Genomic DNA, 22,316 nt, shown 5'->3' on the forward strand with positions numbered 1-22,316 from the left:
CAAAATAGTGTCTACAAATGTCTCACTTTATAGAAAGGTCATTCCTGTGTGTACATATATATTGTCCGGAAGGCTATTATGTCAAGCTGTTACTGGTTTTTTCCTAGTTAAATGAATAATAGTGGGGAGTTTTTGTGTTCTGTTTCTTTTATTTAATCTTTCTGAAATGGGCTGTTATTAACTCTTTCATAAGAACAATTTTTTGAAAGATGGAAAAGTTCTTCTCGATGGACATTTAACAAGCGAAGCAGGAGAGTGTTTCTAAGAAGTGAACAACAGGAGTCAGTCAGGAACAGCAGGAACCAAGGACGCTTGCTTTTGCTGCCGAGACACCAGCATGGCCAGAGGACTTAGACGGCAGGGCCCGTGAAGTGCTCCTGAGCTCCCGGGGACCTGAATGACGAGCCCTAACTACAGTGCTGGGGATTCTCTTTCTTACCTGCTTTCACTTCCTCATATTACCTTACCCCATCCCATGTTCACATGTCTCTCTGGTCCTTAAAAACCGTACTTTCATTTTTCAATGAACACTCTCTGAGTTATATGCTAAACCCCTGAGTAATGCTGAGGCTATACCAGTGAGCCAAACAGATCTTCATGCAATTACTGTCTGTGGTGGGAGGGACAGATGCTAATCAGATGACACAGATATATAGAATGGGACACAGTGGGATAAAGACTATGAAGAAACAAGCTGCTGAAAGGAGTTACTGGGCAAGTGGGGGCACCCACATTACATTATGCTCTCTGTATGCACTCAGAACTCATTCAAGCTGAGAACTGTAGGAGGGGCAAGAGTCAGGTAGGCAATGGCTGTTGTTGGGGGATTATTTTAGAGGGAACAGCATGTGTGAGGGCCCTGGGGACAATGAGCCTTATAGGCTAAGGAGGTGAAAGGGTGATGGCTAGAGAACAGAAAGCGAAGAGAATGGCTCTAGAGGAGTTTGCAGGGGTAAGTAGAGGCCAGGTCACACAGGGCTTTGTAAACCATGATAGGATGATAGGATTTTGTCTTTTTTCCTAAGCAATCAAACCATTGAAAACTTTTGAGCTGAAAAATACCTTAATCAGGTTTGTTTGCACACTTCCTGTCGTGTGGGAAATGGATTGGAGGAAGAGACAAGAATGGGACTGGAAAGGACAGGGATCAGTAGAGGGCCAGCCACAGTGTTAGTCACTATGTTGCTACTCTGTTTAAACGAGACAGTATCCAGAAGCAGCTGTAGACTCTGGCCGAGGATTTGTAACCTTGGCTTTTATAGTTAGCATTCTCTGCTTAGTGAAATTGCTGACCGTCTTCACTCTCCTCTTTCTGGGTCCCCATGTTTGCCATAGATAAACTTGTGGACAGCAGTCACGTTGGAGAGTATAATGTAGACATTTTGTTCTTCCGAAAGTATTGAAGCCACAATTATGAAAAGAATTGAACAAATAATGAGAGCTTACTATGTGCCAAGCACTGTAGTAGGAACTGGCATTTTACTCAGGGAGTGAGTAAAAACAGAGTCCCTACTTTCATGGAACTTACTAGACTGGAAGCAAATATCAAATCTTGTAAATGTAATTACAAACTGTGAGATGTTTACTTGTCAGACACTAAAAAAAAAAAAAATCTTAAGATAATACTCTTCATGATCCCAGACCCAGGGCTACCTTGTGTGATTGTGTGTTTTGAGTGTTACACAAAGATGCCTGGCCCAGGGAGTTAATGGGGACTGCAACCCTACTAGAATAGCCCCTGCCAAGCCACACCCTGTGCAAGGCTACATCTGCCCAGAGGAAGGGTTTGTTTTTCTTTGTACCAAGGTATCATGTGGATAGCACATCTCTTCCTCTGATATTAGGAGGGAATTCCTAGTCTCCAAATAGAATGGGAGGCTCTACCTTATAAATGTATAGCTGCCCTGAGCACAGAAATGTATCTGAGGTGAATGTCAGAGGCATGAGCAAGTGTAATTGTAGGTTTACAAAATATGAAGTATAAAGCTCTAGAGCATAGATATTTTTTTAGGACATAGATAATTTTTAAAAACAGATCCTGCATTTGCAGGAATGAGAGAAATATTATATAGACAGACCTAAGACTATGTGGATAAAGACAATCCAGTGGTGGGACAGTGGAGGAAACAGCTGGCTGTGCATTGTGAGGGAGGTTGTACTTGGGTGGTGGATCTTGTGGGTATCACATTGGGAAAAGCTGTGGTGGAGGAAAAATGAAAACATATATAAAATTCTTTATTGGTTTCTGTATCCTGAGCCTGGCTGATTAAACAAGGCTTTACTCCCATATTACATTTTTAGACTCAGATTTGAAATAATGGACTCTTAGCTTATGGGAGTGATTCTGCTTCTGGGAAGAATCCTGCCAGAATGAACCCAGAAACAAAATGCAGAGGACTGGGAGCCAGGTATCTTAAAGTCTCGTCTCTTCCAAACAGTTCCATATTGGACAACTGGAGTAGACTTCTCTGAACCTTAATTATTTCATCTGAAAGTAAGAGTCTGCCTTTCTCACTGTGTTATGAGTCTCAAAAGATATTGAGAAAACCTTTATAAACTGTGAGGCAAAAAGGGTAATTTTTAAGTGAAATTTTGAGTTTCAGAGTTTCAAAGGCCTGCCTTTGAGCTGGGTGAAGCTGGCAGGGTTGGCTGGATCTCTACCTTAGAATAGTCTGTTTCTAAGGAGAGTCTGGGCTCACCTGTCTTTCAGTTGTGACAAGGGCTTTGACTACACTCTAGCACTGATGTTTGAAAAATTTAAATAATTTGTCATACAGACCCAAGACAGTAAGTAGTTTCCTGAGTCAGGTTGTTTTGACCAGAGAACCTGTCTTTTATTTTGTTTTTTCCAGAGAGAGGAAGAGAGAGAGAGTTGAAACATCAGTGATGAGAGAGAGTCACTGATTGGCTGCCTCCTGCACGCCCCCAACGATCTCTTGGATCCTAGGTCAATGCTCAACTGTTGAGCCACGCTCAGCCAGGCAAGGACATCTGTCTTCTAATGAAACCTGTGGTCGATTAGAGAGGATATTTTCTTCTTTTGATGGGGCCCATAAAATTGAGGTAACTCTCAGGCACTAGCAACAACCATAACAGATGCACTCAAGAGCTCCCTTCTCGTTGGCTGCTGGTTTGTTGGGCATCACAACCTGCACAAGACTGGTCTGCTGTCTTGGCTGGCCTGCTCCTCAGGCTCAATTCCTTGCTTGCCCTCTTTCTTTGACAGATATTTTGAGCTAGTGAGGATCATAGAAAACAGTGGCAAATATAATATAAACATCTATATCAGTCCTTTTTCCTCTTGTGGTCATTACTGAAGCAAGAGCAGTTCATTCCTCTGTTAGAGCAAGAACCCTAAAAGGCATTTCAATGCACCTTCCCATATTCATAGGAAGATTGCCTTTCCCCTTCACAAAGTTGCTGAGACAAATGTCTGACCCATACCCATCCAAAAGGATGTTGAAGTTCAGTTTGTGAGAGGACACTACAAATGTCAGTAAATTGGCAAGGTGGTCCAGGTGACAGGAAGGCCTGTCACACACACTGAACAAGTGCAGTGGGAGACAGCAAATGAAGCTACTGTCCATGTGGGCATTCACCCTCACTAGGCCCAAATTGGACCAAAACTACAAAAAGAGCCTTGAATGTAAGCCAAATATTACCCAGTAGGGAACAAAAAGGGAAACGATAAGGAAGAAACAAGTGAGATGATAGAGAAGTAAAAGAAATCTTACCTACAACTGTTATTAAAGAAAGGCTAAAATATATATGAATATGTATGTATATATAAATATATATACTATACATGAAAATATATTCATATTTATATATTCATATACATTTGTATTAAATATATATGTGAATATATCTCAATGTCTTTATGAAGACCTATGGGAAGGTTTTCTTGACTCCACAGCAAAAATAATTTTGCTTCTCATGAATGATAGCTTTCCCTATTTCATGAAGCCCCAGATAAAGTTTCTCATTTTCATGGACTGCTCTGATGCCCAGAGCACACATATTATAGAAAAATGGGCAAAATACATGAGTAGATTGCACGAGCACGCACACACACATGCGTGCGCGCACACACACACAGAGGATATAAAAATGGTCCTTAAACATATGAAATGATATCCAACCTTACTCAAACACAGAAATGCAAGTTAAAATTACAATGAAATACCATTTTTCACCTTTTAGATTAGGGAAAATTGTATAGTATGATAACATTTGAACACATGGTTATGAGGAAACAGCTACTCATATATTGTGGGTTAACATACAAACCAATAAAATTATTGTGGAGAAAAATTTAATAGTATCTAACAAAACTACATTAATTGCCCTGGCTGGTGTAGTTCAGTTGGTTGAGTGTTGCCCTGTACACCAAAATGCCACTGGTTCAATTCTCGGTTGAGGCACTTTCCCATGGTTGTGGGTTGCAACCCCATTTGGGGTGCATGCAGGAGGCAACCAATTGATATTTTTCTCTTACATTCACCTTTCTCTCTCTCATCCTCTCCCTTCTTCTCTCTCTAAAATAAATAAAAACATTTTTTAAAAAGTTGTAACATACATGCAATGGAATGTCAGAAGAAGAAAACAAGAAAGGAACAGAAGAAATATATGAAACAATGACTGAGAATTTCCCCCAAATAAATGTCAGGCAGCAAACCACAGATCCAGGAAGTCTAGGCAACATCAACTAGGATAAATTCAAAAAATACTACACCTAAGCATATCATTTTCAAATTACAGAAAAATCAAACATAAAGAAAAATCTTAAAAGAAGCCAGAGGACAATCTATATAATCACAACTTTTTAAAAACTTGTTAGATAGCTGAGGTTACTGGATAACTGGTTATCCTAACTTGAAATACAGGAGTCTCTAAAGAGAGACAAGATCCAAACATGGCCAGCTGTCTAATTATTGATCTTTGTGTGGGTACAGAGGCTGAGGTCTTCTATGTTGTCCTTTTGGTGATGTCACTCTCCTTGTCATTATTGTTATTATTATTTTGGTAACTCCATCAAGTGACATTAGGACTGGGCACAATGTGTGTACACCAATATTTATCAGCTGGATAACAGTGGTTGGGTAGATGAGTAGATTGATGAAGAATACATTTAATATATTTTTTAAAGTTCTAAAAGAAGAGAATGCAAAGATATAACTGGCAGGATGAGTGGGCACTAGATTCCAAGAGTATACAATGAACTTCAGGTATGGATTAAAGAGTCTGTCCTAAGTAAAGGCTGCTTAGTTAGGCAAGAGCAGAAACTTCAATGTAAGGATAATTTTAAAAAATGTTACCACTCTTGAATAGTGGCCTGGCAGTATCGGTACCCTTCCAGCTGGTAAACATGAAATACTGCTATGTGGCTTCTGATGGAATTTACCATGGTCTGGTGAGAAATAACTCACATGCGTGAAACTGAAGGGACTAAAAGCTGAGATTACTAACTGCTGGCCAAGTAAAACAGACAGTGAGATCAGCATGATCACCGCAGGCCAAACCACCAACTCCCTCCTCTTGGTAAGCACAGCCCGGAGCATTATAATCTTCTACGGTTGGATTACTTGACTGTAAAAGTGGCTGCCCACAGTTTCTCTGTTTTCACTTCCATCTAGGACTCTCTGTTGAATACTTTATTACTCAGTGGTGCCCAGGGCCACACTTTCCCTGTGCAATATGTTCCAAGAATGGTTTGTTTCTCCTTTGGAAAAGAAGTACTCATGTAAGAACAAAGCAGGTATTTCCCTTTTGATCTCCTTCCACAGAGATTTCTGAAGGCTCACAGCCTTTGTCTCAACCTGAGCTGAAGAGTTTAACAGACTCTTAGCCATTTTCATGCCTGTTCCTGTGTGTGTTCCTTTTCTATTCATCCAATCATGCCTTCAGATAGACCTTTGGCAAGTGGGTTTCGGAGTGTCCCGATAAAGAACTTTATGTAACATTTTCTCGCTCACTTTAAAGCTCCTTCGATCTTTCTTTGGCAAGAGATTAAAACAAACATCTGAAGAAGCACAGTGAGAGCTTTGGGTGATGCCAGCACCTGAGCCTTCAGTTCTGGCCCTGTTTACTCAGCTGGACCGGCCGACCTGTAGGCTGCCCCAGAGCAGAGATGTTGTCACTAGAGACAAACACAGACTTCATCACCACAGATTTAGAGCCACTGTAATTTGGCAAGCATGAATCTCAGTTCCCAAATACACTGAAATCTGTTTTTCTGTCATTTCTATTTTGAGCTCCCATTTTACTGGGATCCAGGCAGAAAGCCAATCTCAGTCAAGATGGTGTTACATCTGAGTTCTGGGGAACTTACACTAAGGTGCAGGGGTCGGCAGGACAGTCTTTGGTGTTATCTGGTCACTCAGCACTGCTCAGGTGTCCCTCATTCATCAAGAAGGGGATTCACTCAGCTGTTTCTACCTCTGCAGGCATGGGATCTCTTCAAGGCTGCCTAAGGTCCCATCTGCATGAACATGCATCCCTGTGAAGCCATATCCTCCAAGGACTTGCAGGTCCTTCCCAGAGCGTTGGCTGGGGAGCAGGGCACAGGACCCTCTCTCTAGACCCTCAGACAGCCACACTCCTTTCATTGTCCTTTCCAGACCCAGGGGACTCTATTGTAGGTGAGGACTTACAAACAGGAGTGCTTGCTAGGGCTGCTGTAACCAAATACCACAAACTGGGTGGCTTCAACCACAGAAATTTATTTTCTCATTGTTCTGGAGGCTGGAAGTCTGAGATCAAGGTGTCATCAGGGTTGGTTCCTTCTGAAGGCTCTGAGGGAGAATCTTCCACGCCTCCCTTCCCTAACTTCTGGTGATTTGCTGGCAATCTTTGGTTTGTAGAAGCATCTCTGATGTGATCTCTGTCTTTGTCTCCACATGGTGTTCTCCCAGTGTGCATGTCTATCCCCAAATTTCTATAGGGACACCAGTGACATTAGATTAGGGGCTCACCATACTCCAGTATGACTTGATTTTAACTAATTACCTCTGCAATAATCCTATTTCCAAATAAGTTCACATTCTGGGGTAAAGGAGATTAGGACTTCAACATAGGAGTTTAGGGGCATACTCAGGTCATAACAAAAGGTGGGCAGGTCATTGGGTAATGGAATTCTTTCTCCCCTTATTCCTGCTTCTCCTCGGGATTTTTATCCAAACATGTTGGCTATTCCCTTAGGACATCATTCCTTTAAGAGTTTTGGGCTTTTGGAAACCAAGGCAAGTACTTTCCTTTCATTTTGCTTTCTCCCCTAGGTGTTGCACAAACAGCAGCTTAGTCGTGTGAATGCAAGCAAAAGGAAGAAAAATCAATAAATCAGTCAATATCTCACAGAAGCTATCCTGACACATAAGTGAGCATTCCTTTTCCTGGAGTACTGAAGAGGAGCTAGTGGGGGAGGATTTGGTGATTCAGGATTCCAGCCACGGCCTCTTTGGAGATGAGAGTTGACAATCAGCAGTCATTCAAATAAGAAGAGAGGAACACACTTTTAAAAAACACATTTATTTTAAAATTTTACATAATCTTTGGGTAATTCAGAATTAGCTTAGGCATTTTTTTAGAAGATGTCTCAATTCCAAACCATGCCAACAGCTATTTGAGTGATAAAATGATTAGAGACCTCATGACAAAGGATGAAGAGATGACTACTGAGGGAGACAGAACCCCTTAGAGACAGGGGCTTTCCTAATTTTAAATTATCTGTAACAAATATGAAACATCTTGCCAGACCAACAGTATGTGAATTTTACCAGAGTATCTATGTAGAGCATAGAATCACACTTGAATTCATTTGATCCCTTATATTAATAATAACTAAAACTAGCATCTACCCAGTGTAGTCTCAGTGTCCACACCAACATCTATCTCCTGAGGATGGAATGACACATTCCTCTGCACTCAGTGTTCATGATTCACGGATCGCAATGAGAGAATCAAATAAGAGCAAAAAGCAAGCCAGGAATGTATGGGCCCTGGGAGGCAGATAAGACTAGTTCCACACAGCAGTTAGCGGCCCAAGAGCTCCTCCACCCATCCCAAGTGGTATCAGGCCCGGGCTGGGCTGCAGATGGGGAGGAGGCATGTTCTACCCCCTCTATTGCCTCAGATGGTTTCCTGGTTGTTCCAAACAGGGTAGTTGTTTCCCAACAGGACAGTTAATTTCCTAAGGACAGGACCCCATCTCTAGCCTCCTTCAAAGAAGGGTGCTGCCCAGGTGTGAGCAGAGAGCAGGTCCTTAGTAAGGGAAGGAAGGAAACTGCCATGTACTGAGCACCTGTTAGGTGCCAGGAACAGAGCCAGGGTAGGTGTTTCATGTGACCCTCACAACAGCCCTGTGAAATAGGCTCATCACCCTCAATTTACAGATGTGGCAACAGAGGTTCAGACAGGAGAATTTGCCCATGGTGGCATAGCTAGTAAAAAGGGGAACCTCAGCCTGAAAACCCAGGGCTTCTCACTCCAGGCTCTTTCCACTGCCTATCGAAGCTGAGCAACTGGCAGCAGGTGAGTACTATAGCTCCCAGGTGGCTGGCCTGGAGCTCAAACATTAGAGGCCCTTGAGCACGAGGGTCCTGCTCCAGAAGTCCAGAGGTCTGGAGATAGGAGGCCTGGCTCTACAGCATTATTTAGTAACCTTGAGTAAGTCCTGTACTTTCTCCACACCAGGACCAGTCCAGGGTGGTTCTCTACCAGGGAGCGGTGGTGAGCAAACTATCTAGAATGTATGTTTACAGACCACAGTGGGGGAGCTTCTGCTGGGAGATTCTGTCCCTGACCCCTTGCTAGAGAGGCAGAGGACAAGGCTATCATCCACCTTGTGAAAATCAGTTATGGTCTCTGACCTCTGAGAGCAACTTTAAGTTCTCAGGAACCATACCCCCACACACTCCCTGAGAGACCTTTCACAGAAGGCCCATGAAGGTCAAAAACATCAGTTCAGGATACTTTTAAAGGAAAAAATGCTTAGAAGTAATCTAGGAGGGGGAAGACCACTTTAAGGGGGAAAAAAAAAGGATGGCAGTTAGAGGGAGGTTTGGGTTGGGCATGAAAAATGAAGTGGTGGATCCAGTTATAAGCCCAGCTAGTAGGACAGGGTCAGGGCAGGCCAAGCTGAGCCTGGAGAAATCAGGTTTTTGGCAACATTTTTGTCCGGTATCTGCCATGGGGCTGCACTTGCTGCCTCACACATGGATTGGGGTTTCCCTCAAAAAATAATTTGAGCCTGTAAGTTCAAGTAGACTTTAGAGAATAAATACGAGTAATAAAGGCAGAAAGGGAAACACAACTCAAATGACTCAGACAAAATCTGTTGGGCATGTTTCTCTTTTTTCTCTAAAATCCATTCCACGGCCCAGCTCTCTGAAGCCCTCTATGACCCACAGACACAATAAGTGTGTGCCCTCCTCTCTGGGTACATAGACAGACAGCTCAAGCACAGCAAGCCCACCTCTCTACAGGCCCCCAGGGCACTGCACTTACTGCATCTACCTGTCTGTTGCTCCCACTAAACTGTAAGCAGCTTGAGGATGTAGACTGTATGTTTCTGTACCTCCATCTCCATATGGAAAGAAATGTAGGGTTCTCAAGACCCTTTACACATAAGAACCCAGGCTAAGCACCTGCCAAATCAGCCTGAATGACAGGAACACTGCCTCTCCCAGGGGCAGGGACCTTAGGAGCAACTTTGTTCTGGAGGAACCAAGCATGTTTCCTTCACCCTGTACCACTTATTTGCCCCGCCTCCTTCCCTAGAGCCACCCGTTACCAGACACAGTCATAATTTGGGAGAATTTCTTTAACACATGAAATCAACGTCTAGGTGCAGATTTCAAGCAATATGGAGTGCTGGTTTGTGAGAATAATATTATTCAGATGGAGAAAACAACCCAGTTTTGGCAGTTCTGGGAGGAAAGGTGGATCTTGCATTTACCCGTGTGGAAGGAAGGGAGGGCGCTGTCTGCATAGAGTGCTAGGTGTGTGTGCATGTGTGTGGCAGGGGGCTTTGCGCTCACACCTCTATAGAAATAGGGCAGGCTGGACCTGGTTCTTCACCCTCAGGGTCCTAAAGCCCCAAGGCTCTTGCAGGCAGAAGGCCTAGAGTTCAAGGAGCAGAAGGGGATTGTTCGGGAGCGTGGTCTTCCCAGGCCCAGGGTGGCCAAGAGAGGGGCTGTAAAATCCCCAATGGAGAAGAGTGAGGGCACCTGTCTAGGGAGCACACCTCAGCAGTGAATGCTCCGGAAACCAGGCAGTGTGGCTTTTCCAAGCAGGTAAATGTCCTTGTCTTTGCCCTGGTTGAGGTACTTCACCATATTCTTCTCAAAGAGGAGCGGGTGGTAGGCGCCCATGGTGCAGGCGCTGTCGAAGAACTTCTGGTAGTAGTGGCACAAGTCTGTCTTGCGCTTGGATGGGAGGAACTCGTAAATATCCACCTGGTCACACAGTGTCATCATGATGATGATCCCTGGAGAAGGGAGCAGAGGTAAGTCCTGCCAGACAACCCATCCCACACCTCGGAGCTCTGCCCAATGAGTCTACAGCTCATGACCCCAAATTTGGGGAGATATCTATCTGGAGTTTCTAGTTATTACTATGGTTCTCAATCTGAGTCCTTCTGGTAAGTCAATGTGGCAAGCTGTTCCTCGAGGGTCACTGAGCGCGATGCACCTTTGTATCCCCAGCATGTAGGCCAGGACCTGGTCATGTTAGGTCCTCCCTAAATATTAGTGGATTGAAGGATTCCATCTACCCTCAATGAATTTATCAATGTAAATAAGCTATATGAAGAGAGAGGACACAGTGAATGAGAAGACAGTACTATCACATGTACATAATACTTTCTAGCACTTTTTTATCCCAGAGGAGCCTCTTAGATGGTGCTATTTGGGAGAAGGTATTTCTTATGGTACTTTTAGGGAACAGTTCTCCCTCCTCTGGGAGGAAGGACATTTAGAACAGGAGCACACCATGGTCTGTATTAATGAGCTCTGCTCATTCGGGCAGGAGATTGGAACCAAGGGGTGGGGCCAGGTTGGTGCTCTTGGGGAGACGGTACAGATACTGAGATGCAAACCCAACAGGAGGCAGGAGACTGCTGCTACCACCCACGCTTGTCCCCACCAGTCATCTCGTGCAGGACACACCCTTCTCTGGGCCTCAGGTTCTTCATCTGCCCCAACAGGGTGATATACCCACCTCCTACCACACAGGCTATTATTGTTAGGAGGCGATAAGATCATGGCTCTAAGACCCCTTTTGTCAACCATAAATATAAAGAATCTTTATATGGAGTGGTTCCCACTAATAGCAAAACTCTAAACTGCTAGCAGCAACTTAGTTCCAGAAGAATCAGACATGGCGAAAGCCCCCCTCTGCCCTCTGGCTGCCCCTGGTCCAATGGGGGAGAAAAAATATCTCTGCAACTAAGGGGTGTATGCCCAGCAAGAGTGCTTCTAGAAATTATGGGAAAGAGTGCTTCCTGTGAGAGAGGGCTCAAGTAAAACTCCTGGAGCACTGGTGTGGGGCCTGGCAGGGGCCATCGCCATGAGGGATGGGCAAGGGGGGAGGACTGGTGGTGGGGGGGGAGAGGATGGGCAAAGGCAGGGCAGTAGAGCAATAAGAAAATATGTTCCCCATGATGCTTCCCCAACTATTCCTGCTCAAAAGGGCTCCAGGATAAGCCCCAAATGCACCCATTCAAAAGTTGAAGAGGAAGATATGAAGATGTGAAACAAGAAGAGACCCTGCCTCTTTTTGTAAGGAATATCTCTGAAATTAAACACTTATTTGTTCATTTACTCAGAGAGCATTTAGCACAGGGCTGTCCTGGGCCAGATCCACAAAGGATGAGTCAACCACAGTCCCCACCCTGAGGGAGTTTTCAGTCTAACGGGAGGTCACAGTCCCCACCCTTGAGGAAGTTTTCAGTCTAACAGAGAAGGTCACAGTCCCCACCCTTGAGGGAGTTTTCAGTCTAACAGGGGAGGTCACGGTCCCCACCCTGAAGGAGTTTTTAGTCTAATATGGGGACAAGTAAAGTACACAGTGATGAGTGGCTGGGGCCATTGGTGGAAAGTGGTCCACTGCAGGAGCCCAGGGGAGGGAGCTTCCCTTCCCGTGCACATACGAAGGCTCGAACCTTGGATATCGTCCATGGTTCAGCCAAGCTTAAAGTGAAAGGACAGAGATGTCATGAGGGCCAAGAGGACTGCAGAAAGTCCAGGGAGAAAGTCTGTGGCCAGCATTCAGGGCCCTCTGCACTCTGAACCCCAGCCCACCCCATGTCAGCTCCCACAGCTCCATTTATGGCTCCTGAACCCAGTCAGGCTTCTCTGCTCATTCTCTCAGGACCACATCTAGCTGAACAATTTTTAGAATTTTGATTAAAGTATTATTGATTTTTCCTTTATCTTCTGATTTTAATATAGCTCAGCATAATATCATTACTGATCCTGTCTTTATTTAAAATATTGATATTTCATGCATCATAAAATTTTGCATTAATTGTGATTTTTAAAAGATAATGTATTAAGATACTGAATTGTTACTGAATTTGGCACCTGTTTAAATTGTGTGCCTGGTGCCAGTGCCTCACTCTTCTCAACTGAGTCCCAGCCCCACTCCTCCAGTGCTCCCGCCTCCCCTATCTGTGCTTTTCTCTATTCCATCTCCACTTGCCAAATCTGCCCCTCTCAAAGGCCTGATCCAAAGCTACTCCTCCACAAAGCTCTTGGACTGTCCACCTAGAGGGGGTCCTTTCTCCTGTGGCACTAGGGTGGTTGCTCCCTCCTGGTACAAAATAAATGTTTCCTCAGACACCTGACTGAACTCTCCCACTGAACACCCTAAAGAAGAAGGAGCCTATCTTATTAATCTCTGTATCTTAGCTAGAACTGGAACAGTGTACAAACCCAGCAAAAACCTAGCAATTGTTTGGTGCACGAATGAATGAATGAGACCCCAGAAGACAGCTAATCTCTTCTAGAAACAAACACGCGAGGTCTTTCCCCAGACATGGACTCACCAAGCATCCCAGAGGACGGGGGGTTTGGCTGAATCTTCTCTGAGGAGATTTCTTGAATGATGTCCCACAGCTCCCAAGGCATCTGGGGTCTGAGGATGTAAAAGGGCTGATCGGGATGGAGCCTACGGTAGCTCTTGTACTTATCAAAGAACCTGTAGTCGGGTTTCTGATACCACTGAAAAATAAGGAAATGGTCTCAAGGAGAGAAGCATCCTCAGCTCTTGGGGGGACCCTGGGGGAAGGCAGCGAAGGAGCAAAGCAGAGCCTGAGGCATGGCTCCTTCCTTGGGCAGCTTCCAGACGTCCCTCCACATCACAGCTCTCACTTGATAGCAGCAGGGAGCAACACGTAGCTTGTGCTCACAGGGAATTTTGAGGTTGGTGACCCTGGAGCAGCTTCAGACTTTAAGATCATAGAATCTGGGAACACTATCAGTGCTGAAAGGGGCCCTTGGCACCATCTAACCCCACTGTCATTTTTATTTTTAAAGGGGTGAAAACTGGGACACAGTTTGTCACATCTATGGGTCGAGAGTTTTTGTCCTGACCCTAGCAAATTTCAGTTTTAAGTTAGATCAATTAAAACTGTAGAAACTGAGGTAGTGAGGGTGCAAAGGATCACCAGAGCCTGTCAGCTATTGCTATGTCCAACTTGAAAATTCAGTGTCCTGAGAATAGTGCACTCTTTCCTTTCTAAAGCCATTCTCCTATGGCCACTGCAGCCCACATCAGGGACAGGCCAATTGCCACACATGACAGAGAGAGGGCCATTCGGAGAGGCCAAGAGGCCAACAGGCCTGACACTCTCTCTTCTTCCCTGAATGAGCGGTTACGCATCTGGTCCTTTGCTTAGGAAATCAAGTCCCGGAACAGGTAACTTTCCCTCTCCACATTCTAGTTTCCTCATCTGCAAAATGGGAACAACAACACTTCTACCTACTTCCTCATGTTGTTTTAAGAGTGAAATGAGGAGAATTCTGGAAACTGAAAGTGTGGGGCAAGTGTGATGATGTGATTTACAGGACTAATAGCAACCACTGTCCATTCCTGCTGATGCTCCATGCCAGATGGTAAGCAGAACCCCTATTCCTCCTGATACAAACCATCATCAGGAGACCAACAGATGGCAGTGTGGACCAGAGCACAGCGAGCACTGGTATAGGACAGGAATACTTCTGAACTGCCTGCCAGTCCAGATGAAATAGAGTGAAACAGCCAGTCCTCGTGGATGGCCCAGCTGTGACTTTAAAATCCAGGAGCTCAGGAAAAACTATTGATAAATAAGAAACTCAATTCCTGTTTCCGAAAGATACCCACTTACCTTGGAGATATCTGAATGGTAAATAGATGGGTCCCATACAATTAAGATTCCTTCATTGTATAAACTGTCTTTGAGGAAGTTCTTTTCTGTGGTGACCAACTGTAGGAAGAAACAGACAAGCTGTCACGTGGGCATTTACATATACATGTTTGGTGTGGACCACATCGCAAGGACCACCTGAGACCTCAGAGCCCCATGAGGCTTCTAAGTTTTCATGCAGCACTTAATTTCAGTGAGGAGAAGGCAAAGATGCTGGAAATGTGTGGCCCTCAAAATCAATTATGATCAATTTTGTTATAATTGATCAGCCACAGAGTAGAAAGAGTTGCACTCAGACTTTGATATTACTGGGGCGAGGGCACAGTAAAAATAGCTTATAGATAGTCCCCTGCAGTTATACTTCAAAAGAGGGCCAAAGGGGTGAAGTTTAAGGTCAGAATTTCAAAATAATATCTGGAAATCCTTTTAATCGCCTATGAAGTCCAGTACACAGTATTTACACATTGTGATGGAGAAAGATATATTATCTCTCATGAGTCCAATACAGCCAATGATTTCTGCAGCTGTGTCTGTGGTTGAGCATCAAATAAAGTCATCAGTTTGTGTGTAGGGGCCAGGGTATATGCAAAAACATGTATCTCTAAACACAAGAATCTCACCAGGCTGATGAGATGATTACAAGTAACCTACTGGAGACCAGTCGCAGCTCCTCTCCTCCCCCACATTCCCATTCTGGCCTCCATGCGCTAGTTCAACCCAGCTGGGCAAAATGTGACTAGCATAAGACTCCAAGGCCAGCTGTGCTGGGTCAATTTTGCAAAATGTATTAACATCCTTAAAAAAATAGTATGTATGCCCTTTGACTCAGTAATGTCACTTTTCAGTATCTATCCTAAGAGAATTTAAACTCAGGGAGAAAATTATGCACAGAAATGTTAATTAAATTACTTACCAGCATAAAAAAAAGTATGGTGGCATCAGGTGAAAGATACTAGAATTGGATACAGAAAGACCTGAGCTTAATTCTTGGCTTTGTCACTAACTTATCTGGTGACCATGAGCAAGTGGGGTGATCTCCTTAGGCCTTCATGCTCATTAGATTGGCTACAGGAGCAAATGAGGAAGACAGAAACGGGGCCCCAAACATTGACAGTGAAAGAAGCCAGGGCCTCTCTTAAGAACTCCAAAACCGAGACATGAGATCAGCTGTCAGACCTTAAAAAGCAGGTGGGAGATGACGTTGCCCAGGTAGAAACTGAGAGGGACATGTGACAGAAATCAAATCAAGAACTGACTGAAAATGAAAGGAAGAATCACAACAATAACAATAACCCACCCCACCTCGGTCACTCGCCACGGAGAAGGTGGAGACTAATCAATGCCACTGCAGTGGCTTCAGAACAACTAGGGGTGTACACGGTCTGTGTACAACCCGAAGAACAGCAATTTGCCACAAGCCTCTTAGGTCATTTGGCTACCTCGTCTCTATACCTTCCCCAGATGTAGAAAGGCGCTGGAAATCTGAAAAATATAATCCTGTTTCTTCAGTATATCTTTGAGACAAGAAATATGGGTGGTGGGCCCGCCTTGGCCAGGGATTGTGCAATTATACAGGGTGCCAGGGTGAGGGTGGCCATGAGGCCAGTGAGTGTTAAGGAATAAATAAGAATAGGCAAAGTCAGGGGAGTGTGACGGCAAGAGGGAGGCTCCTCAGACAGAAGAAACACCATGTGCGAATCTTCACGAAACTACAAAGAGAGTACGTGGCAGAGACTGCTCGGTGTCCCCCAGTAGCCATTCTCTCTTTCTTCTGGGTAACAAACATTCCTGATGTTTACCTCAAAACAAGCTAACTAAAATAAAGACTACAAAATAATACTGAATGTAAGCTGTATTTCAAAAACACTTTTAAATTTAAAATAAATAAATAAAAAGAACAGAGAAAGTAAAAATAAAATATTAGAAGCATAAGTTTTTTCCTGAGTTCTGCTTCTTTCTATGCAGAGTGCTGACAACAGGTGATTTACAGTACTCATGAGGATTAGTGATAACTGGGATTTTTATAAATGTCTCCTCCTGCCACAGCCCCTCTCCAACAGTTTTCTTAGTATACAAAACTGGAGGCGAGTGGCAGCCACTTCTGGCACCCTGAGACCTTCCTAGGATCTGGGGCTCCACTGTGCTCAGAAATCTCAAGAGATGCACAAAGTTTTCTCCTTTACAGTAAAGGGTAACAGTAATGATAACAAGAGATGCTGTTTAATGATAATTATTCCAAGTCAGATACTTTCACATATTGTCTCAATTCATTTTCACGATAGCCCTAGGAGGCAATTATTAATCTGCCCATTTTTATAAACAAGGAAATAGAGATGCTAAGTAACTTGCCCAAGCCAAGTTAGCAAGTAAGCCGAGGAGTCTGAATTAGAACCCTTTTGACTGACACCAGAGTCCACACTTCTAATCTACACAGTGCACTGCCTCATGCAAGGACGGTAGGATAGGACACCCTTGGCTCTTGCAAGGAAATCAGAAAGCAAGCAGGTGGTGAGGGGTATGGAAGTGTCATGAGAATTTTGCTTTTTGTCTGAGTTCTCATGTGTCACAGCTGGAAGATCCTTGAGGGACTAGATCCAAATCCATCATTTTCAGATGGGAAAGCTGAGGTCCAGAGAGAAGAGAGACTGTCTGAGGCTTCAAGGTGAGTTTAAGGCAGTCAGAACCAGAGGTCAGCTCCTACCAAAGTGTTCTTTCTGCTCCCACAGGGCTACATTCATAAACCACAAAATATTAAAACAAGCCAGTGCACTATCAGGATCTAGGCCATCCTCAGTTCTCACAGTACCCAAAGAGGGAATGATCATTCACTTGAGCTAGTTGAGGCAAACAAAAAAGTAATTCATGAAACTACTAAGAAGGGGAGATAAATGCTAGTTTCATCCAGAAAGAAGCAGCAGAAAGTGGCTGGGGCTGGGATCTGGTGGACAGAAAGGGGAGAAGCCAGAAAGCACCCCTCAATCTTAAATAGATATGGCTCTGAACTTAACACATTAATTCTGACATCAAAGAGTCCCTCAAAAAAACAAAAAAGCCTCAAAACTGCTCAGGGAATTGGGAGACTGCTTTGAGTCTAACTCACTCTGTGGTCTTAAGTGGGTCCCTTCACCTCTCCAGGCCTCAGGTTCTTTATTTATAGGACATGACCATCCTGTAGGGTCCTGCCTAGGTGACCAGCTATGCTCAGGGCACATCTCAGTCTGTCATTTTTTTTTCAAATGCAGCAGAAGGGACTTGGGAGAGAATAAAGCTCCTCTCAACTGCACCTATACTCACCCACAAGCAGAGTCTGGCCTGAGTTCAGGGATCCTTGGGGACTCTAGATGAGGAGAGTAAGTCATTGCCAAAGCAACAGATCCCCAAAGAGCACCTGCCAGGAAAAGGCTACACAAGGGAGATGGAGTGTTGTTGTTTTAGCAACCTGTTTAAAACAACCTTCCTAGTCATAAAGTAAGAAATGCTCCCTGCAAAAAGTTAGAAAATACAATATACACACACATTTATATCTATAGAAAGAAGAAAATGATAACCACCCATAATTGCATTCTTCAGATATTACCACTGTGACTGTGTTAGTTTTTCCCTGTTATTGACTAAATTGTGTCCCCTGCTCCCCAAATTCTTATGCTGAAGCCCTAACCCCACATGTGACTATATTGGAGATAAGGTCTTCAGGGAGGTAATTAAGGTTAAATGAGGTCATAAGGATGAGGCCCTAAACTGTTAAGACTGATGTACTTATAAGAAAAGGAAGAGACACCAAAGAGCTCCCTCTCTCCCTATGCACACAGAGGAAAGGCAGTGGGAAGACACAGGGAGAAGGCAGCCATCCACCAGGCAGAAAAAGATCTCCACTTTGATAGTGCCTCAATCTTGTACTTCTGGCCCCTAGAACTGTGAAAAAATAAATCTTTGTTGTTTAAGCCACCCCATCTATTGTGTGTGTGTGTGTGTGTGTGTGTGTGTGTTAGACATTGATATATCTTAACTATAGCATCTACATGTAGTGGTTTTGTTAAACTCACACAACGATCCAGGTCAATGCCTTCTTATTTATTCCTCACAATATTTCCAAGCTCCAAACAGGCATGAAAAGGAAGCTTTCCGAGGTTATGTAGCTGCTCAAGATCATACATCTAGGTAGGGATAGAGCTGAGATACAAAGCAAGGTCTGTGGGATCTTGTCCCACTATACCAGGCAACCTTAATTCAAAAATGTTAAGTTATAAGAAAACGAAGTGTGTGCTCTGGTTGACAGATCTGCAAATTTGCCATAGTTGCAAAGAGAGTCAGTGCTATAGGAAGACATACAAAAGGGTGGTCAGTGTTTTGAGTAGATATTAAAAATCATATGGAGGCTCTGAGCCTTCAGGGAAGGCCTGACCTGAACAGGATGTGCTCTAAAAGAGAGAAGGGCTCCACAAATTGAACCCCCCCACAAACTCCAAATCAGAGGGGCCTGTAATTCTACCCAGCAACACAGGAAGTCATCAAAAGCAACTATAAAATATTGGATGAAGTTAATGTTGAAAAGTACTTAATGGACGCAAAAGAAATTGGTAGAATAAGCTATGAAACTTATCCACAAAAGAGTACCATTCAGCTATAATAAACAATGAGAAAGATTTCTATGAACTGATACGATTTCCAGAAGATAGTGGAAAAAAGCCGAGTGTAAAGAATAGAGTCCACTATATTTTGTGTAAGAAACGAGAGGAATGACAAAATGTATATACATCGATTTGTCTTTATTGATGGAAACAAAAGGATAAATCAGAAAACAATAAAGTTGGATACCTACAGAAGTGGTGGTGGTACAGGGTGGAAGGAATTTGGGAGGGAATGACCCTTCCCTGAGTATACCTTTTTGGATAGTTTGAATTTTGGAAGCATGTTAATAATCTGCATATTTTAAAAAGAGGAATGAAAAGAAAAATCTAAAACTGAAACACAATGAATACAATTGAATTTCAAATGAATTCAGTAATTTTGGTGAAGAGAACCAGGAGGACTAATCCAGGTAACTTAGGTGCATATAATTTGACTCTGTAAAGTGAGTCTTGGGCGGAGTGTGAGGAGAACTCCAAACACATCTGGAACTCTCTTTAGCAGGGTTGCTTTATGTAGAGATATGCAAAGCAATGTGCAAAGAATTTTAGATGTATTATGAATTTGAACAAATAGATAAATGTGCTGAGGTTGTTAGAAGCAGGATTCTCACTGTGAAAGAAGGAGGAATACAAATACAGAATGGAGAAGGCAAGAAATACCTTTAGGTGGATGGACTGAACTTGAAGGTATCAACTTTAGTCTATCATTTCTAAAATAGGCATATTTGCATGTACATGCCTGTGTCTATAAAGATGTGTATATATACACACAGGTATATGTACATATATAGGTAAGTGAATGAATACATGCAGATATTATATATGTACAGGTATACTTGTGTGTGTATACATATAATTCCTAGCTCTACCTGTTTAAAAGGATCAAAAAACAGACACCTCAGTAGGCATGAACACACCCACCTACTGCCCAGATATTGATTTCTAATACCAGTTTTTACTTAAAGGAAACAGGGCTCCTTGGAAAACAATGATAAATCCCAGAGCTAGGATAGAACAGTATGGAGAAATAAAACTTCCCTGGATCTCTCAGTGCTCCTAAAAAAAGAGCCCTAGACTCCTGAGACTCTTCATTTACCATGAGAATAAAACTGTAGCTATTTGTCTAGCTAATTGCTTTGCTCTGATTCAAAACATAAGCCCTGGCCAGTGTAGCTCAGTTGGATGGAACATCGCCCCGTGCATCAAAAAGTTGAGGGTTCCATTCCCGGTCAGGGCACATACCTAGGTTGTGGGTTCAGTCCCTGGTCAGGGCATGTATAGGAAGGCAGCCAATCAATGTTTCTCACATCAATGTTTCTCTTTCTCTCTCCCTTGCCCTTTCTCTAAAATCAATGTGCATGTCCTCTGGTGAGGATTAAAAAAAAACATAATAAAACTTTTCTTATCTCCCCAAGAAGCCAAATGGTTGTAGCCCAGACTATATCTATAGGTTAATATAGAAATAGTCCAAGAGGCCAGGAGAGCTGGAGCAGGAGGAGAGGCCCAGGAACTGAGAAACATCTCTAGGTGAGCTTATATACCAAGGGCTGGGGTAAGAGGGGGACCCTTTCAGGAGAAGAGGGTAGTTACCTCCTGTCCTTTTATAAACAGGGGGAAAATCACTTAATTGTTGTCCCTTGTGCACAAGGTATCTGGCTACTCATGGAGGATAACTGATCTGGCTTTTGTTGCTTTGCCTTATGAGTAAGAACTTGGACAAAGAGGGATAATGACTTAATTATTTATTGTAAATATTTAAGAAACCTGTCTCTGATCCAGAATATTTTGTGTGTACATTTAGGATAAAATTAACAAAGATAAAATATTAAAAACCCAATAGATAGGCACAAAATGAACTGGAACATCTTGTTATGCCAGAAAATATAGAAGAGTTTAAAAAAAAAATGATGAGGGCATGCACACCACAGAGAAACAAGAGCTGCCAGGTTGAGGGAATTCCCACTGGCTAAATCTGGGATGACTGGAGCACCAAAGTAATTAGAACAGTAATGAATTACAAACCACTAAAAAATTAGAAACCCATGAATTCTTACCAATAGTAAATAGAGACAGAAAGGAAAGAAAGTTGGAAGGGAGGGAAGGAATAAATGGAGGCGGGGAAGGGAGGGCTCTCGCTTATAGTAGAATCCTGAGTGCTAAGCAGACGATGTGGAGGAGAGAAAGCTGGGGTTACAAGGCTACCATTTTTCAATCATCATATTAAAGGTTAGTTCAGGCAAAAGTGATCAAAGCATGTTAAACATAGAAGGAAATTTTGATGAGGAGCAGAATAGTGGCACAGTATTACAGGGTTCACACGTGGAGCGAAAAGGAAAAGTGAAGAAATCAGACACCACCTTATCCAAGTGATGATGAAACTTTTTCTAGCTGAGGGGCAGATGCCTCCTGGTATGTGCTCTTAGGAAGACACAGCAGTATTTATGTAATTTTCCAGCCAGGAATGCATAAACTGAATTTAATATAAAAATAAACAGAATCTCATATCAGACAAACCCAAATATTTTCTTAATTTTTTTAAAGGATTTTATTCTTCAAAAACGTCAATGTCTTAAAAGGCAAAGAAAGTTTATAGAAATTTTCTAGATTAAAGGAGATTAAATGCAATACTTGACCCTGAACCATATCTTGGACTAGAAAGGAAAACACATGCCATAAAAGTCATGAGCAAGTCAGTTAACAAAACTGGGATGCAGAGAGATTAGATAAGAGCATGATATCACCATAAATGTATAAAGTTGACAACTATGCTTTGGTTGCATAAAACAGTATCATTAGGAATACAGACTAAAGCATTATCTTAGTCATACTATATAGCTAGTATAAGGAAATACCATAGACTGGGTGGTTTAAACAACAGACATGTATTTCTCACATTTTTGGAGGCTGAGAAGTCCCACCCTGAGGTACACACTGTTTTTTTAAGTTTTTATTGTGGTAAGAACACATACCATGAGATCTCCCATCTTAACAAATTTTTAATTGTACGATACATCATTGTTATAGGAACTGTAGGCACAATGTTGCACAGCAGGTCTCTAGAACTTACTCATCTTGCATAACTGAATCTTTATACCCATTGACCAACAACTACCCATGTCCCCCTCACCTCAGCCCCTAGCAACCACCACTCAACAATCTGTTCCTATAGACTGTTACTCAGCCTCAAAAAAGAAGGAAATTCTACCATATACAACAACACAGATGAACCTGGAAGACAGTATGCTAAATGAAATAAGAGAAACACAGGACAAATACTGCATTAT

At 43.0% G+C, this 22,316-nt stretch overlaps 1 protein-coding gene across 3 annotated transcripts in view; it reads right to left on the reverse strand.

Moving 5' to 3' along the window:
- Positions 1-7,508: 7,508 nt before the first annotated feature.
- The window catches only part of ST6GAL1 (ST6 beta-galactoside alpha-2,6-sialyltransferase 1), an 82,085-nt gene continuing 67,277 nt past the window's right edge, over positions 7,509-22,316 (reverse strand). For all 3 annotated transcript variants that reach the window (XM_016200073.2, XM_016200075.2, XM_016200074.2), the window contains 3 exons: positions 14,366-14,464; positions 13,046-13,220; positions 7,509-10,486 (listed from right to left, as the gene is read on the reverse strand). In XM_016200073.2, coding sequence (XP_016055559.2) covers positions 10,245-10,486; positions 13,046-13,220; positions 14,366-14,464 — 516 coding nt within the window. In that variant the 3' untranslated portion in view covers positions 7,509-10,244. The remainder of the gene's footprint in view (positions 10,487-13,045; positions 13,221-14,365; positions 14,465-22,316) is intronic.

Source organism: Miniopterus natalensis, chromosome 6 (assembly GCF_054644295.1).
Source record: "Miniopterus natalensis isolate mMinNat1 chromosome 6, mMinNat1.hap1, whole genome shotgun sequence".
NCBI lineage: Eukaryota > Metazoa > Chordata > Mammalia > Chiroptera > Miniopteridae > Miniopterus > Miniopterus natalensis.